Raw genomic sequence first — 20447 nt, 5'->3', positions numbered from 1 at the left:
TTTGATTTACAAGTCTGGAATATTTCGCACACATCTCGGCTTAAGTATTAACAAAAAATATCTTTTTTTTTTTTTTGAGATAAGCAGAATTTAAAACTTGGGGGACAAGATCACAGAACCTTACAACTTTAAGAGAAAAAGAAATTGTAACTTTATGGAAAAATCATAATATTAGGTTACGATATATTTACATAAAACGACAGATTCCCTTTTAGTCAAAAGACATATCCATCATCTTCACAACGTCAAGGTTTTGTGATTACGGAACTCAACACAAACGTTTGCGTGGAGTTCCGTAATCACAAAACCTTGACGTTGTGAAGATGAATATCCATATGCATGTGTATTTTTTTTATATTTTTAAACGGCTCAAAATGGCCTCAAAACTTGCATACAAAACCAGTGACCAAATTTAACAAAAAGAAAGAACATTGAGACATTTTGCATGATTTATATTTTGCATGACTTATATTTAATAAATCAACATAATAGGTGGCAGATCATAAATTAAAAAAGATACATTAGTAGAGTAAAGTTATAACAACTCCTTCCTTGACACTGTACAAAAATTTCATTGTGTCAATATCAACACATACAATGTATATTACATGTATATTACAAGGACAACACTGTAGTGTAATGTGCAAGGTTATAAAATTATCTGGTAAAATATCATTACATTAAATTGCCATAATTTTTTATTCATACATGCACATACCAAAGTTGATTCTTATAATGAACTTTACATTGAAAAAAAAATAAGCATGAAAAATTAACCAGTAAATAAACATTACAGGGACCTTGTTTCAGTGTGCATGTAATTATCAGTACAGCTGTACTTGTATGTAAAGCATCAGTTTTGGACAGCTAGGTCAGATTATCACAGATAATTATAGCAAAATCAGAACATAATTATATACTAGAATCCACTGTCAAAAACGTCATTCAAAATAAGTGCACCATTTTATAGCTGGGCTGCATTTTACAAAAGAACTTCACAACTTACGACCAATTTTATATATGTTAATTATTCATCACCCACACAAATAAAAAAAAAAATACCATTTACTTATTCATGTTGCTACTGATAAAGTTTGGAATACATGTACATGGGTTTTGTTTTTATAAATAAAATTGCACTTTGAGGATCGTTCAATGAGACTAAGAAGATCGTTCTACAAATTTGTTGTAAGATTGGTTGGTAAATGCAGCCCTGAGATGCAAGCTAGTACATTGTATATGCATCATTATCTTATGTATATTTTCACAACTCCTGGTAGAGACATTTTCAATTCACACCAAGGTTTTATATTTTATCAAACCAGGCGTGGATAATCCTTTAACATCACTATCAATCAGTTGCTATAACGATCCAATCCTAATAATGTAGACCCCCAATCAAAACATCCACTCGATCAACATTGATTTCTATAGTATAGTCTAATCTTACTTCTTTTGTCTTACAAATATACAGACACATATATTATGCCATATTATGTAAAATTTATTACAAGACAAAGATATGACATTGAAAGCATGCCATACCTATTGAAGATTGAAAAAGCATTAATAATAATATAAAGGTGAACATAAATCTGACTATATGATTTTAACAAAATGAAAATGATAACTAATTAAAATAAAGGGTACATTGATGATTGGGAAAGGGGGAGGGGTAATCCTGGACCAGCCAAGAGGTTACAATAAAAACATCTATAAAAAGTTATACAAAAATAGAAGATCATTACACATGTATATACACCAGACATCTAATAATTTCTAGAAATCCTAATAAAAATCATATAATAAAATGATATAGACAGACTTCCATTTACATTTGCTTCCATATAAATTTTCAGATTGCAGCTTAAAAATCCAATGATTTTAAGCACATGTTAAAACATATTTGACATGGATAAGGCACTTGACAAAAATCAGATGTTGCTTTGTTTTAAAATTGTTCCTCAAACTTACGAGCTCAGTATGCAATCTTTATATCACCAGTGCTTTTAAAGAGCTGATATTACCATCATAAGATAATTACTTTTACAAGCTAGAACTAAATGACTAGATCTTGTCACAATTTTCTTATTCTAACATTTTCAATTTCTTCTCCACATTATTAACAAAACTTTAAAGGATGTAACCATTGTAATACAGGAATAATACTAACAACTGGATTTCATTCACTTTTTTAAACTGTACACTTATAGTTTCTTTCACAAAGTTCCCTATGTCTAATATCATAAAACAAGGAGTTGTATAAATAGTAAGAAAATCATACAAAAAACAAAATAAATAAAATCAATGTTTGAGATTGCAAATGAGCATGGATTTATAGACAAACTTTTTGAGTATCTCTAAGAAATTAATCAAATGATGATATGAAAATCAAGAAAATAAATGTAGATACACATTCATATAAATTTTGTTTAGTTTTCAATTCAGTTTTTACACACACTTTGATATGAAAATTTGGACACTGTGAGGATGATCAATTTCAGCTTCAACAATGTTAAAACTCCCTGATTTATTTTTTGATTATATTTAAGAGGAATTACAATAAAATTGTTCATAGTAACAATGATATATTATTACCAAAAAAATTTGATGATTTAATTTGCTTAAGATCGATTGTCATTAATAAATCCTGACATATACTCCAATTACAAACAGAAAACTCATACATTCAGTAACATTCTCGTATATTTTATAATCTCAAATAACCAACAATAACAAGAGAGACATCCCCTGGACCCCTCACACTTAAGTACATCTGTACTTCCTGTTACTAAATAAGTCAAGGTTGCATATCAAATACATTTGCATTATTGAAGTTTTTGCAGATAAGTTTTAGTTTTAACAGCAGCCGCAGCATTTCTTTTTCTCACCGGGCTTGAGATTTTTCTTTCCCAGAATGCTCATCAGACCTTTACTCATGAAGTAGGGTTTCTCTGCTGATCCGTCATTCATCTCAAGATCCTCCACTGTAAATAAACAGGGATAAAAACATGAACAATAGGCTATCAGTGGCTTTCATAGTTGGAAGTGTATGCAAGGTTTTTAAAAGCATCTGAACCTCAATTTAAAACCCTACATAAAAAAATCAGATTTAACAACTTATTACACAACTAAAATTGAGTCTCCCTAATCTTTGTACATACTGAAGGAGTAAGTATGTTTGTATACACAAGGAGTTTATATGCTTATATGACCAAGACATTGCCGAAAGACCTTCCTTACTTATTTTTCTTGTTTTATTTGTCTGATCCACTCATATTTTTCTTTCATTAGGACTTCTAAGACAGACCATCTTGTATCAATCTTTACAATGAGGTACAGTCAATTTTTACCTAAATTTACTAACAGAAATGGGGTACATTCAATCATCTATGAGGTACATTCAATCATCTACCTCAATTTACTTACAGAAACAGAGGAAAAGAGTGTCCACAGCCATTGCATAGACGCTGAAGAAACAGGTGCAGATAAGGAAGGTTCCAATGATGACCAGCTGGAAAGTAAATCAGTCAATATTCAAGTATCAAATAGATCAATTGTAAGATGACAACATGATTGATGATGATGATGATGATGATGATGATGATGATGATGATGATGATGATGACGACAATGATGATTGTAAAGAATCTTGAATGTAAAATGATAAGTAATGATGATAAGACAATTTCTTAAAGACTGAATAAACAATAAAATGGGATAACAAAATTGTCAAGGAATGGAAGACAGAATACTTACAATAACAGGGGTGATGTAGTAGTTTAGATTGGTGGGCACATAGTTCGAAAAATAGGTGACCTTTCCTTGGAACCAAAAGTATGCAGCAACACCTGAAGAAAATGTCAGAAAATAGTAAGGACACGTAGAATTTTGCCATTGATCTTGATCTTTGTTATCTTAAAATGCTTTCCCTCCAACTAACTGAAATTATTTTTAAGTTGGAATATTACTCAATATAGAAACACATTGTTGATACATTTTGGCGAAAGGTCACATTGCTGCATGAACTTACCAACAGATGCTGTAACCAGAAGTTTACTGAGAAACAGGACATAGTCTGTGATTTTGTCCAGTACCACCACTCTGAAATGAAGAAACCCATCAATAAAGTAATGAACGTATAACAATCATACTGGTGTCAATGTATATCTAAATTCAGCACAAGTATATATACACTGTAGATTACCTGACAATATTCCGTAATATAAGGAAGAAAGCGTCTTTGGCTGATGTACAAAAGTTTTTACCATACACTGCAATCTAAATTAGAAAAGAAACAAATTTGTGTCAATATTTTTGTTTGATGGTTCCATATCAATGCAAACATATATGTGAGCTAGTAATCATTCAATAGTGTTTATTCTTCCCTGTTACAATACTTACCAGAATGTATGCATTTCTGTTCAAAAATTTCATGAACTTCTCTAAACACCAGAAACAACATTTCAGGCATCTGGAACAAATAGAAAAATAACAGTCAGAAGATGCATACACTGGTACATTTAAGCCAGTACAAAAGAGGACCAAAGGAGAATAACTCCTGCAAACACTTATATCAGAGTAAATCCAAGAATGTCATACTTGAGAAAGAACTTGGCTAATCTGTTTTCGGAGCCTTTCAGTTTATGGTCCAGATATTCCAGAGCAACTCTTATCATCTGGATGATGGCTATGATCAAAGATCCAAACGCCAACGATCCAAAGTGGTATCTGAAAAAATAAAGTTCATCAAAATAAGAAGTCACTATTTGATTCCTTGATTTATTTGGTCTTGGATAGCATTGGATAGCAATTTGCTTCTTCACAAGCAGCTAAACAATGTAAAAGGTACAACAAAATATCATAAGTATGACCCTGACCTAAATGTTCTGTACAGTGAGGCTGAGAGAGGGAATGCTGGGATGTCCTTTGGCTTCTCAAATGCCCAGTAATAGGAAGCAAATGCCCCTGCCAACACCATCTGTCCCATAGCAACCACAAAATTCATGGTCCAGAAAAACATAAACAGCATGAAGACCTGCATCACTACAATATACCTACAAGGAAGAGAGCACATTGTGGTTTGTCTGGTACAATCAATGCACAGATTCTGGAACAATTTAATTTCTCATCAGGTGATGTTAGGTGTTCATAAATGCATCTACTATTATAATTATTTCAAAGTACCAGGGATACAGATATAAAGGCTTTGTAATAAGGTGAGAGATTTGTTCTTACTCTGTTCCTCCGTATTTCACAAAATCACAGTACGAGCCCTGGGTTGAATCCTGAAACAAATTACAAGGACAATGTACTCATGAGAGAGAGAGAGAGAGAGAGAGAGAGAGAGAGAGAGAGAGAGAGAGAGAGAGAGAGACTGGGAAAGGTAAGAGAGAGAGAAAGAGAGAGAGAGAATGACTTACATCCGGGGTACAAGGGATCCTTGAGAGATAGTAGTTGATACCATCATCAGTTGTGTTGGTACCATTTGTGTAATACTTCTGGTCACCAATGGATGCTATATATCTTTGGTGGAGTTAAGAGAAACTTTCGATTGTTTATTAAAGCTAAACATTAATGATCGGACGAGAATTTACCAGACAAACTGTTTGCATAGCAGGTAAAAACACAAAATCAATGTGAATATAGTTTAAGCTATACTGTACATTGAAACTAATAAGACTATGTATAAGGATACACTGAGCTAAAGCCAAAGTATCCGACAATGGCAAGCTGAATGAAAAACGGGATGATGGGCCAGAATAAGGTGAAAATCATGTTCCCGATGGCTCTACAAAATAAACAAACAATTATTTGAATGTCGATCATAAAATGGGAAAGAGAACTCCCTATTTCTTATTGAAAACCTGTCATGATTTTATGATTCTAATTGTCTTTCTTTGTCTGTATTTTCCAACATTAAACATTTACAAATGTACTTTGCAACAACGATAGGAGCAATCATAGTGCAACCTGTTTTATCTAGGTGCAGAGTACTGTTGATTCCTTTTTTACACAAGTTCCTAATTCAAGGATTCCGCTGTTTCATTTCAAATTGCGAAAATAAATAAGCAAGCACTGAACTTTTGTTTAAATTTTATGTACGGTAGTTCACAACTGTGAAAAAATAAAAGCAAGATTTTCAAAATCTGTAAGCAGTGCTTCCCGCGATTTTACTTAGATAATAATTCCTCGCATATAATTAGGAGTCAAAAGGATACAGAAACACAGGACAATGCATAACTATTAAACCAAACTTAACAACTAACCTGCTGGATTCCTTGATCAACTCGATAGCGATACAGATTCTGTCCAGAAGGAAAATCAGCAGTAGGACAAATATGGCTAAAAATGTTGCAGTTCCACAGCCTGTTATAATCCAAAAAGAAGGAAAAATTTATTTATTTCCATAGAACTTTTTTCAAGCCATCTAGAATTTTCAGAATAAACAAATGATATTTCTTTATGTACCAAAGGCAAGCCAGGTTTCTTTGAGTTTAAGGTAGTAGCTGAAGTTCAAGGCAAATGCTTCAGAGTAGCCCCATGTTCCTGTAACGTTGGTCGACTTCAGATCATAGTACTGTACATAGCTGTAGTAGCAGGCTAAAAACACAGAAACACATTGTCATCAATATTCAACCAAGAGTAAAACACTACCAACAAACAAGCAATTGTTAACAGAGTGACAAGATAATCATGTTTTATAAATTAATTATTCTATTGACTTGAGGAAACATTTCTTCAACATTGTACATGTACTTCCTCTTAATTTTTTTAAAGATTTTTAAAATAGGTAGAGATTTTTACATAATGTTGGGGGCAAACTTAATTATAAAAAGTTTGGTTTGGAACCGGCATTCAAAACACCAACACTAAACTACTGGTCACAGCCAACAAACATTTATTGCTTGAATGTGATTTTTGAAAAATAGCTCACCATAAGAAATAACGCCCAAAACAGCAAAGATACTGAACCAAACAATAATTCCTGTCAGCCATCTCATCAGCACGATCCAGATGAAGCAGACGACCATAGCTATACCCAGAAACCTACAGGGAGAAACAATCAGTAATGTTAAATGCCAGTGTTTATTTGTTTTGAGCATTTTTTAAGACCCCTTAATTAAATATACATTAAAATTGTGCAGTCTTTGAATGGTCAAATTCACTATACAATATCAATTTGAAAGCTTGTTTATAAAGATATAGTAACAAATACATGTATTGAGGTGTTAATCCAGAAATAAACAACAATTTATGTATTTTTGAGCACTTTGCTGCATAGCTAAACAATTTCACAATATGTAAAAATGATGTCATAAATAAATCTTTACACTGTATTAAATTTGACCACTAGCTAAAGACAAGTCTGTAAGGTTCTAAGCAGTTCATACGAATGGACTTTCATGAGGCACATGCAGTACATACAATATGGCATTAGCATACCCATACCTTTTTTATTTTAAAATATAAATGCAGGTTTAACACAACATTTCAATCACAAAAGTAATTTAATACTTACGCTAGAATTAGCCACCAAGAAGCAATGACATCCTTATAAATCATCTCTATGACTTGAGTGACGGACATAAATTTAGCCAACCAACTAGAGGGGAAAAAATACAGGTTGCAATGAAGTAAAAACAAGCAAGCAAATGGAGGTACTTCAACAATACTGTAAATTCCTAATTAAACGCGAGGAATTAATATCCGCGTAAAATCGCGAGAAGCATCCTTCGCGGATTTTAAAATCTCGCCATTATTTTCCGAGTGTTGAAAACTATAAGGAATAAGGAGAAAAGTTCAACGTTCGCGATTTTATATTCTCGCGATTTCGTACAAACCAGCGGGATCGCGGAATTAAGTACTCGCGTAATATAAGGAATTTACAGTATAAGCAAAGCAATGTATGAATTTTACAGCTTGAATTGGGTACACAGTTATTTGGAATCTGCCAAACACATGGAGGGTATGCATCCTTATATACTTACTAGCTAGCCTCGTTCATGGCTGTTCCCGTAATCCCCTCCCCGGCAGAGTTGGTCAGGTTGTAGTCAATGCCGGATGCTGTGACATACAGATTCTGAGCCAAGTCAGTGATCTCGAGGAAAAATGAGGGTATACATCGACCAACCACTGCAAAGTAGGTCAAATAAAATAAAAAAAACTTTAAATGACCATGGAAAGGGTTGAATCAATTAACTGTGAATTTCTAAACTAAAAGATGACAGCAAATATTGAATTAATTGTGATTTATGATGATTTGAGTTTGATTAAAATCATAATCCATAACAATTGCTAAAGTAGGAGAAATTCTTTGTATGATATGTTTGACCACTCTTTGTGTCTATGAATTAATTCATATTTAAAACGTGTGTAGCTTTTTAGATTCAAAAAATCAACAGTAATGCATAATAATTCAGTGTAACTTCATCAGAGCCTAACACTTTTGGATACTAGTCAATTTACCTGGTGTTGATTTCACATAGTAAGTAGCACAAGCATCTGTGTCAACCAAGTTCTGAATAGTGCCCTGAAAATCAAAATTTTACAGTAAAAATCTAGTAAAATGAATAAATCACAAAAAAAACAGATTTCCTTCATTTATGCAAAATTTGCAACACACAAAAAAGAGATTCAGTACTGATAAACTAACAGTACATTTTAATTGATCATACAGTTAATAATATGTACTATGTATGCATACAAAAAGCCAAAAAGCATCATTCTCTTGGTTTCAAATTCCATCTAAAAAGAGTTTTCTAAATTATGGCATGATACATGTACATAAACTCACAACAGAGGTGTCTGTTCCTGGTTTACAAATCATGTCTGTAGCCCGGTCAGCTGTAGTCTTAGTTGGAGATGGAAGTTGTGCTTCCAGGGCAACTTGATATAGATAATGCCAGTATGTTGTTGGACAGCTATCCACACAAATCTGTAATACAATATGTTACATCAGAAATATCATATTTATATATCCATGTATATCCTTTCTATAAAGTGTCATATTTTATATTTACATAATATACATTCTCATTTTTAGCATTTATAGATAGAGATATATTGAATAATATTTGATTGATTGAATACTGTGGAATCATTAAAATTCGTGGTGGCTCAATATTCGTGGTATTCGTGGGTAGCCCTCCCCCACGAATTTACATCCTCGACGAAAACAAATTTTGAAAGAGTTTGTTATCTTACTGATACTAAAAACCGACAAATCCACGAAATGACATCCCCACGAATAAGCAAACATCCCACAATCCACGAAAATTGACCCCCACGAATTTAAATGATTCCACAGTATGGCTTTCAGTTACTGGACATAATCAAAAGGAATCAAAATGTAAGATTTTGATGCAAATATTACGACTTCAGTGACTCGTACCTGTGGGGTGGGGCAACCTGTGATGATGACCGCTGTGCCTGTTTTAGCACACTGTAACATGTCAAAATATACCAAATATGGCTTCCCCCTAAAAACAAGATAATAAAATAGTTTTAAAGTACGTACTATAAAACTTAATTTTTGGGGACACACAAAGGTCATCTAAAGATATGATTTTTCAGTGCATTAGGCATGTGTAAAATATGACTTTAAAACGGTAACCCAATACAATTTTGTACGCAAATGTAAACAAAAAAATTCATACTTCTTACACTCTGCTACAATTATGTAAAAATGTGCATGCAATTGAAAAAACTTTTTAAGTTTTAATATTAACTCTTTAACACTTAGTGAACAAATTAACAGAATTTAGCTTATTCAAGTTTGCTTCTTAAGATATCATTTAAAAGGCTTAAGCATTGTCAAAACTTGGGGGGTTGTTTGGATACCATTTTTATACAGTATATTTTGTACAATCACTTGTTCTTGTGTGGGAAATAAGTCATTTCCAAACAGATATTAATATATTCTTCAAAAATTCTTTAAAATGCCAAATTGCTCTGAGTGGATACACTCATTATTGTCAAACCACGCAATTTTAAACAACCGATTTACATCCAATAAGAGAGTCAGACATGATGACATCCAGATATCAATCAATTTACTTACGTATAACCAGTATCATATCCACAAATGTTTCCACTGGAGTCTGTGGGATAAAGAAGTTTGTAAGGGTTTCCTCGGGCGTACCCTACAACAATCACATAGAAACCTCTCATCTGACATTCATACATTTTATGCGGTTTATAGTTGGTGTTTAAAAACCTTGCATTTGCATATTTTCTAAGATAAATACAATATATTTAAGTAAAATATAGGAGTCTGACATATCTAAATCATTTGCAAAGTCTACAGTCTGTAATTTTCACGACATGTCATTGAAATAAGCATGTAGTCCTGTCACGTTGCTCAAAGTTTGATTAACACTTGGAGGCGTATTTCCTCCTTAAACTAAACTTTCAAATTAACAAGTCGTCAAGAACTGACCAATGAATTGTGCTCCTTTACTTACCTATGATAGAGCAGGCAGCCATTCCCAGGAGGAAGACGAGGAATAACAAGCAACAGATAACATCTGTGCAGGATCTGATTAAAGAGAAAATAACAAAATACCGGTAATTAAATTAAAAAACGTCTCAAAATAATTTGTGGTAAGTTCCTGTCATGAGATTTTAAGAGTTACTCCCCTTTTGAAAGAGCAGTGTTGGGCATTTAAATATAAGGCTGATAACTTCACATTTAAAATATTCAATCTTACCTCCTTTGATGTCATTTCAAATCTTATTATGACAAATAATACCTAATCAAATCAAAGTGGGCTTGTTGGCCACATTTATTCTCCATATAATAATCTCTCGAGTGGTCATAATAACAAATATAACAGAGAAGCTTTAAAGCAATGACGGAAATTTGACAGTTACCATACTTCAACCGTTGACCAGAGTAAATAAGGAACAAAATAACTAAGAAACCATACTGTCTAAGACAATAGTTACTGGGAAACAACTCATCTTCTGTGGAATCATTAAAATTCTTGGGAGTCAATTTTTGTGGATTCCTTAAATTCTACAGGTTCCTGAGGACATAATTTCATGCACTCTCTTTAACTTACAAAAGCAAATACAACTTCATAACTATAATTTATTAATTCGTGGATGAATTTAAGGTACCCACGCTTTCCACAAAAATTGAGCCACCATGAATTCTAATGATTCCACAGTGTTCACTCTCCAATGTGGTTCTCTATTTAGTATCAATGGGTTACGGTATGGACCAACCAGCTAAGGTTCATAAAAACATAGATATTCAGAATGCATAAACTGAAATTATTATTCACTGCGCTAATGACTAGTAATCAAATCCATGAAACAAGTCGGCCACTTTAAAGACTTGAATGAAAACACCAAGATATCCATTACGAATTGTGTTTTATAGTTCCCAACATCAATATTATTAAATTCCAAGGAGTACGTGGTAATCAGCAGTCTGCTCTTAATTCTTTTGTAAATTGAATTCAATAAAGACTTTTAAAATAATTTACAAAAAGGTATCCAAAGTTGTTTTACAGAGTTAAAACAATTAATTTAGCAGAATTCATGATATGGACAAATATCTACTTTACCCAATGTCTTTTTGAGAGGTATTATATAACAACAAAGGAATCCAGCCATTTTCATATCAGAAATTTCCTCTAAATCATTAGCTGCTTGATTATGAAAACTTCATTCCAGTGGATGAAAAATTCTAAAATGTTTTTATATTTGATGTGTATTCTAAATGTATTCATGACCTTTTGATTCCATGTATTTGAATTCTGGTGGACAGATACATCTGCATCTATCATGGTATTACTTCAGAGAGATGGTGCCATTGAAAAACTACTTGTGCCTCCCGATCTAAAGCAGTGTTTTAATTTTCTGTAATCTTTTATAGTACAAGTATGGAATACAGAGAGAGAGAGAGCAAGAGAGAGAGAGAGAGGATACTTATTTCACATCTACTAATATATCTAAGTTCAATATTTAGTTATTTTACTATCATCAAGTAGTACCACCCCTGGTAGCTAGCTTCACAGTTTATTTTTCAACAAAACACAACTTGACACCCCAGCTGTGACAGCTTTGAGTAAAATTTTGATTACAGAAAATTAGTTTATCTTATTGATCACCAACTAAGCAGGCTATATATATGTATGTCTGGTGTATTGTCATATATACACTCTAAGAAGTGTTCACCCATTTTAATATATTACCTATATGAAATAAGCAAATTTATTTGTCTTGTTGCGGGGGTTACTAATTTCTGCTTAACTTTTAAACACTAAAAAAACAATGCTTTGACCTTGACCTCTGGTGGCCACCAGAGACCTTATATATAAATACTTGTATCACAAACATTTTGATGTTTCGTCATGGATAATATATTAGTACTGTAGCTGTTGTATTATTTTATCTGTGCTATTGATGAAAAGATATATATCAGTTACAAAATGTTGAAAATTTCATATTTTATTTCGTATGTTACAAATTATCAGAGTGAACACTTAGAAGTTTTGTTGATCAGTGTATGTCTAACAGAAGCGGTTATGAGTCTCAAACAAATATTAAATATCTCTTCTGAATGTGATATGTCGCTTTTTTCAAATTGAAAAGGAAATTCAATGCTAGATAGAACTTGAATTAATATTCCAGTGCAAGAATGAGCGAAGTCATTTTATCTCCTTTGTCACCCACACAATTACCAGTTGGTTTCAGACGAATCTCCATTTTTTTTCAAATCCCCCCAAATTATCTGCTCCTGCTTTATTATTTTTCTTTTCGGCAACTGAAATCTGCTCTCCATTCGAAAGAAGAAAATATGTGGCTACAGATATATACATATTTAGCTATAGGGACATTACCAATTCTGCTGAACTCTAAGAGTCAAATTTTATATTTTAAAACACTCTTTGATAAAATAATATACCGGTAGTCTCTCTTTAACTAAATTACTTCTTTGATTTTAAAAAACTATTGTTTCATTTCATAGGTTTTGAATTTTAGGTGCTTCATAGAATTAATTTTGAAGACAGTTTAAAGTTTCCTTTTCTATTCAATGGCCTCAATATCAACGCCTAATTTAAATCCTGCAATTTGAACCTCTACTGACATTCAGATTTGGACCTGTAAAAAATTCTTTCAGCCATAAATCCTTTTAAAGTACACAAGCATGGCATGTGGCCATTTACTTATAATTAAAAACACAAGTCAACGTTCATTTCGCAACATTCTAAATTTTACCATGTGATAGAGAATACCTCCATTCCAGTTCATGTACTAGACCAATGCTTTGTTGGAAATTAAAAGTAATTAAAATTTTTGTTGAGAGAAAATTTTACCACATTTTTGTGGAGGAGTGGTTTAATCTATCTTTAAGAATATAAAACATGAATATCATGCAGTCATCATTTATTGTTTGTCACAGTGGTATATGAAACAGAGGTCAATAAAAAATCTGATCATTTTTAAAGAAAATATATTTCTGCAACAATGATCACGATTATAAGGTCATGAAATCAGATATGAATACATGTATAATTCCTTTTATTCTCCATTTATGTATTTTGTTTAATTTCCTTAACATATGATTGTGCTGGGAGGACCAGAGTATGTGTATAGTTACATGATTTTTGTTATCCCTCCTACATGTACTGATAATATGGACCCCTGCTACAAAATGGATACAAGCTGACCTTTTCACCTGCATTTATTTCCACTAACTGCTTCAGCAGTTTTCATCAATATCGAGGACTTGAACTAGCTCCTGGATGTACAGAATCTAACTACTTAACATCTATCTCATGGTAACGAGATGGAATGAAGCTACCATGTATCAACATTTAAAAAGTCGAAGAGCTAAAACAGGTCAAGATGATATGCAGGACAAATATCGCAAATGATACGGAGATATATTGGTTGAATGAATCAAAATATGAAGATATTAGAAAATTTGTCAATATTTAGTATCAGCTTGTATTATTCAACAATATTATCCTTAAACATATTTATAAGGATACTGCACCTTAAAAGCACAAACAACAATAGTGTATACAGTGTAGGGTGATAAGGATTAAGGAAACAAGCACTGAACTCTCAAACTCTCATATTTCTTGATTGTGTATAAATAAGTCTCCTTTATGTCGTTTACCTTAAATTATCATATATACGGTATACACTGTATTTACAATTTTTGAATAAACAGAGTTAGCTTGACTATGCAACAGTCATGCACATGCTCAAGTTCCCTAGGTATTGTCATTGTTTACTCAGTATACAGAGATTTTATGACATGTACACTGTATTTATGACACACCTTTCTCATCTTAAAGTACACAAGTCAAAGCCATAAAATTCCTCCTTACAAATATCCAGGTATAATGTTTATCCTCCTAAATCACCAAAATCAATATTTTCAAACATCAGAAATTATATCATATGAAAGGCTCACATTCTCTAAAAGTTTTAGGGCATATATTTTTTACCCCACCCTCCCAAAAAAAATGAACAACAAACCCAGTTGTTTAGCAACCACACAACCATAATCAGTAAGAAAATATCATACATCCTACAAATCCATGTTAAATTAATTAAAACAATAATCAGCACCTTTTACCCCAACAGCTGTCTGCAGGCTACACGTACAGTAACCACTATATAAATAGTGCCTGTTTGGGAGGGTAACTGTTGAAACTGACACCCCGAGAAAACCATTGTTAACCGATGCGAAGCAGAGGTTGACAATGATTTTCGAGGAGTGTCAATTTCAACAGTTACCCTCCCAAACAGGCACTATTTATTTTATTACTGTGGTTTCATTAATATTCAAGGGTATCAATTTTCATGGATAAAGTGAAAATCACAGTTTCAAGGATATGTAAATTCGTGGCCAATGACCCGTTCAGTACAGAATGTTAATAGAAATTGCGTTTGAATGAACATTTAATTTCATGGATCAACTTAACAACGAAATCCACGAAAATTGGTATTCAATGAATTATTGATGAAACCACAGTATACTGAATGTCTTATTTTTGAAGAAAATTTTACTGCTTTTATATAGAAATGAAGTGAATTCTACGGCGAACCGTACGCGCATAATTTACGCGCATGTAACAATTCGTTGTGTTACCCGTTGCCAAGTGTGTTGCTAACGCTGAGGGTAATAGAACGGATTACCAACTGTGTCTAAATCAATCAGATTTCAGTATTTAACATGAAAGTATAACATTTACAAAATGAAATGTACTGGGGTGGGGTATATAATCTTGCTGTGACCTCTGCCCAGTGACTTATACATTTTCTGACCTACCTGTTTTTAATAGGACCATTGAAGGTTGGATCATATTTTCGAACTTCCCCTGAAAAAAACAAAAGATCAATTATTCAATCCTCACTCTCAAATGAATTTAACAATTTTAAAAAGAGAAAATGAAAGAAAATGAAATTTTTATGGATGCAGTATAAACATTTACTACAAAAGATTGTCTAATCAGCTTATTAGCTTCTAAATCCCAAAAAGGTAACGTTATACAATAATCTTCAAGTCTTCAAATGAAAAACAAATATCTTCAATATGCTTTATAAAAAAGCCTATTTAAGGTTAAATATATCTACCATCACACTAGGATTCAATAATTAAATTATACTAGCTAGCATGCATTGGAATATCACTCCAACATATACCGATACATGTAAAGTACTATATATAATGTATATGTATATTCTTGGCAATTTCTTTATGTATATATATAATGAAACACTGTTTACTCTTTGTTTTTAAAACGACCTGCAGGACTATATCACATTACAAGGAGGCCACCAGCTGCACTTGTATGTAGATATGTTCATCTCTGCCAGTGGCCTCCATGTCTGGATAAACAAAGAAGGGAGAAACTCGGATTGATCATCCCTCATCCTTTGTTTGCTTAACAATAGTTATATCTATCCATGTACACTTAAACCCAATACTGCAGCATTAGTAAAGAAGAGTATATTTAATAATTTGAGTGATAATGCTGTACAGAAGAGATGTAGGATGTCTATGATGATAAATGTATGATTTAAATGAGCAATTTTTAATTTAAAGGGAAAGATTTTTACACTGAACAATGCATAACACTTGAGATTCAATATTTTTTACATCATCAAATGCAAACACTGTCTGCATAATTATATTGAACACCACCATGCATTCCAGGTTATGTCAATATATTTCAATTTACACAGCTTACACACACTTAAAACAGAGTAAAGTTACTGGTTATTACAGAAAACTTTACAACAGAAAACAGTATTATTCTGAGATACCCATGTTTTCTGACGTCTTTTTGCCGTCATTGCATGTACAAATTTTGGCATCAGATTTTCCAGTCTCCTGTTCATCATCAGGTGTGTCTCTCCCCATCTCCTCAAGCTTAACCTCTTCTCCTTTTATGAAATTTTCATTTCTTTAGATATTTAGGACATAAGATTGGCTAGACTACTAGTATATGTGACAGCTGTTATTGTTTTCAGTGGTTTGATAAATCACAGTTTAATAAATGAAAACTCACAAGATTAACCTCACTTTGATATATCACAAGAACCTCTGATTGGTTAATTCTTACTTCCTAGATTTCAAAGGGCAAATATTTGAGGATCGATATAAACATATGCAGCTCAACTGCATGAAGATCGAAAATTGCAGCTCCAAACCCTAACAGATTACATATATATTCCAATTAATAAGAATCACAGACAGAATCACACTCGATATATATCATTCAAATCCACGTCACAGTGAAGTTTTTCTTGTTTTTAGCTGATCAACCACACAAATATGGAGGATTTGATTGTTAATGATTGCATTAATATGTATATATACTCTTCATGTTAAGATTCCATCAAATGTTTACTTATGTTTATACATATTATCAAAATCTGGTCTTCAAAGACCAGGTATATATAATGCCGGGGTTTTGACTTGCATTTTTATTAATAGCTGAAATATACTGGTACCAAAGATATGAACACTCTTGTCCCCTACTGTTTTAAAACTTATAAATATACTTGATTGGTTATATAATACCCTGGTAGTCTATCCCACATGCAATTATCTCAAGAGGATACAATAAATCAGTATGACACATCACTACTTAACATTAATACAGATGATAAGCTTGAAACAACTGTGAAACAAGTGCTTGTACTTATATAATCCCCAATATGAGACCAAATCTTGGGGCAAAACCTTCAATTAGACAGACAAAGCAAGTTTACAAAACAAGAATAAACAAAACAAAAAGTCCATTGCCTTCTGAATTGAAGCACTGATAACACCATAGGTGGTACCAATAAAGACATCATTGCAAGAAAAGAAAGACCTAACTGCAAACCAAATCAACAAAAAATGATATTCATGTATGTAGCATTTATTGGAACATGAATAAAACTTTTAAATTGAGTTTCTAAGTGAATAAATAGTTCAGACGTGACATTTGAAGTCTTCTACATGGATTAAATCCATTATTGTGTTAATAATAAGACACAGTACACAGACATTCTCAAAACACTGAACCAGGTTCAAGGATAAGAAAGTTTCAGGTCAAGTCATTAGACAGAACATACCATCAAGAATGGCTGAAGAAATAGAATACAGTAAAATACACTTATAGCGAACACGCTTACAATGAACTGATGCTTATAGTGAAGTGATTTCCATTCCCCATGGCTTTTAAACATATAGAGAAGCTGGCAGAATAAAAAGAATAAGTTTGGGAAAGAAATATCAACCCCGCTCAGCATTTTGTTTATAAGCGTGTTTTACTATATGCATAATCAACAACAAGTGATGCCTTTAAACTACAGGTACATGTACAGTCAATCTAAATAGGGAAGTAAATTCCACCAGTCTGCATCAGCATGGTCAGACCTTCAACATTGTTGTTGCATGTTACTACATGTATACATCTGTTGGTTTGTGTGAGAAATACATGTAGACTCCAATAGACATTCGCCGAAGGAGAGCCAGCTCAGTGTATGCATGTTATGATATACATGTTATTTAGTTGATGGCATGTGGGTTATCTAATTGCCTTATAAGAGAAAAAGAGGACATTTTAAACAAAAGAAACATGGAGTTCCCATATAGAGAAATGACATATAATGACTGGAATTAATGACCACAATTAAAGAGCAAGGGGAGGGGGAGGGCTAGTTTAGTCCTAGTATAATTATGGCACATTGTACTTTAATTATTACAAGGATGCATATAACTTGAAACTACATGTATATCTTAATATGTATGTACATGTTAATACTTGCACATCCACCTTTTTCAAAATTACCAGTGTATCCTATCATTCTGAATCAATGTACCGTATTTATTATTACCCGAATCATATCTGTCTGTTTCAATCAGTTTATCTCATTTCAAAATATGGGATAGTTTGTGTCTAGACCTTAAAGCTGAACACCGCTCGTAAATAGGCACTGTCCGCCATATTTCTCTTTAATCACTGCTGTCCCTACAACCCTTACTGTAAATTCCTTATATTACGCGAGTACTTAATTCCGCGATCCCGCTGGTTTGTATCAAATTGCGAGAATATAAAATCGCGAACGTGGAACTCTTCCCCTTATTTCTTATATTTTTCAACTCTCAGAAAATAATGGCGAGATTTTGAAATCCGCGAAGGATGCTTCTCGCAGTTTTGCGCGGATATTAATTCCTCGCGTTTAATAAGGAATTTACAGTATACAAGGGACAGACCTCTAAACAGTTCAAAGTACTTCGCTGTAGAGGTTTCACCTGTATGGACGTACATTTTGCCTCGCCGTGTTACCCGGTCGCGATGAAATTATCAAATTTACGCACTTTTTGAAGCCAGGAGAATACTAACATCAAATAAATTGGTCAATGCATTATTTACGAACAGCAAATGAACATAAGATAAGAAAAAAATGCATAAAATCTAAAGACCACGAAAGGAATACTACACGTTGGCCACGAGGTTCAGGTGTGCAATCGGGTGTAACGAAATCGAAGGGTTTATATACCAGGTATCTGTGTGACGGTACCTATTTACGAGCGGTGTTCAGCTTTAATTTTGAAAAGCTGAACTCGAAATGCTGACAATCTAAGGTAGGATGGGAGTGGTAGAGAGAAATAGTTATACGCAACTGAAAGGTATCAAACAACTGAAAAGGGATTGATCAGCTATCAACAAACACTGTCTGTTGAGTTAGGATGACTGAATGGATGTGGCTTTTGCATAGTATTGAGCTTAATCGTTGTTTGCACAGTGAGCAGATGAGATACACCGTGTTCCTGGTTGTCATTGCTATTCTGATATAATGCACAAGTTGACAAAAGATTTACCCGGTTTTTGTCGGTTTCTGTTCAGTCGTCATTCGACCGGAACACAGGCGACATATTACATTGATATTTTAGTAAAAATATCATTGATTTACAGGTGAACTTATCAACGTCCATTCCAATCAACCATAAATGCTTCCTTACTCTCAACGAGTCTTGAGAAGCGCTTACCTTTATTCTCTGAGAGAGATTTTGTAATTTAAAATCCATTGTGCCAAAGTGAAAAAGTTTTAATCTTTTAGATCGATTTGAAACAACCGACCATAAATTCTTCATACCTTTATATTCGGCCTTCTTCTCCTCTGAAGCTTTTTCTTCCGTCTTTTCGTCTGATACTTTCGACATAATTCCCCAAAATATGAATTTGTAGAGTTTCTTCCTCTTGTTTACCACCCAGGTATAAAGGTGGGATCCTTAATCCTCTTTAAACTGAAAACGTCGATATTGTACCTACTGGCCCAAACGGCCTAAACGGGTCACGTGAGTTCCGCATTCACTGGCAACGATATCAACAAAGACTGGACTTGTCACGAATTGGGTAGATCCATGATAATTTCACCTGCGGGGTTTTTAAATGTATTTTTACACAGACAAAAGATCTAATTATTAATAGCTACAGTCTGTGGATGTGCTATCCAGCATATACATACATTATACTGCTTCAAAGTACGTACATATGGAACGCCAAATTAACATATATTCAAATATTTGTACCTATCTTCAAATAATTGTACCTATCTTCAATTCAATTGTACCTATCTTCAATTCAATTGTACCTATCTTCAAATTGAATTAGAGATAGGTACAATTCAATTATCCCCGAGCACCCAAACTCCGTCACCATAAGTAGAAAACCTCCCGCGTTTCTCTGTAAATTATTTTTTGTGGTTTTTATCATTTGCAATCACTAAATATAATCTGAAACAATATAATTTATAAAATTATTAACAAAAATATTTTTATTTTTATTCAAATAAGCCCACTGAATACGACGTTTATCACACGTGCTATCATAACTTATGAACCTAACTCCGTCACCCACATGCTCTATGATTTGACGTTACCATCAAGAGTAGTGCATAAAGGCTATTGCGGTCTG

At 33.1% G+C, this 20447-nt stretch overlaps 1 protein-coding gene across 2 annotated transcripts; it reads right to left on the bottom strand.

The window, feature by feature from the left end:
• Window positions 1–435: 435 nt before the first annotated feature.
• On the bottom strand, window positions 436–20006 carry LOC105322174 (choline transporter-like protein 2). Of its 2 annotated transcripts, none has more exons than XM_034446714.2 (23): window positions 19627–20006; window positions 15302–15350; window positions 10467–10540; window positions 10064–10145; window positions 9395–9482; window positions 8798–8938; window positions 8470–8533; window positions 7992–8136; window positions 7523–7606; window positions 6938–7050; window positions 6472–6603; window positions 6270–6369; window positions 5699–5791; window positions 5424–5526; window positions 5239–5288; window positions 4881–5057; window positions 4603–4731; window positions 4405–4474; window positions 4208–4281; window positions 4034–4104; window positions 3760–3851; window positions 3430–3514; window positions 436–2987 (listed from the first exon to the last, which is right to left on the bottom strand). In XM_034446714.2, the coding sequence occupies exons 1-23, from the start codon at window positions 19691–19693 to the stop codon at window positions 2860–2862; spliced, it is 2211 nt and encodes a 736-aa protein (XP_034302605.2). In that variant the 5' UTR covers window positions 19694–20006; the 3' UTR covers window positions 436–2859. The 2 variants fall into 2 exon arrangements, with proteins under 2 accessions (XP_034302605.2, XP_065931442.1); XM_066075370.1 differs by lacking the exon at window positions 19627–20006 and adding an exon at window positions 16300–16411.
• Between the last annotated feature and the right edge of the window lie 441 nt (window positions 20007–20447).

Source organism: Magallana gigas, chromosome 2 (genome assembly GCF_963853765.1).
Source record: "Magallana gigas chromosome 2, xbMagGiga1.1, whole genome shotgun sequence".
In the NCBI taxonomy this organism is placed as follows: domain Eukaryota; kingdom Metazoa; phylum Mollusca; class Bivalvia; order Ostreida; family Ostreidae; genus Magallana; species Magallana gigas.
The sequence above is the reverse complement of the archived record's forward strand: the minus strand, read 5'-3'. Positions and strand labels throughout refer to the sequence as shown.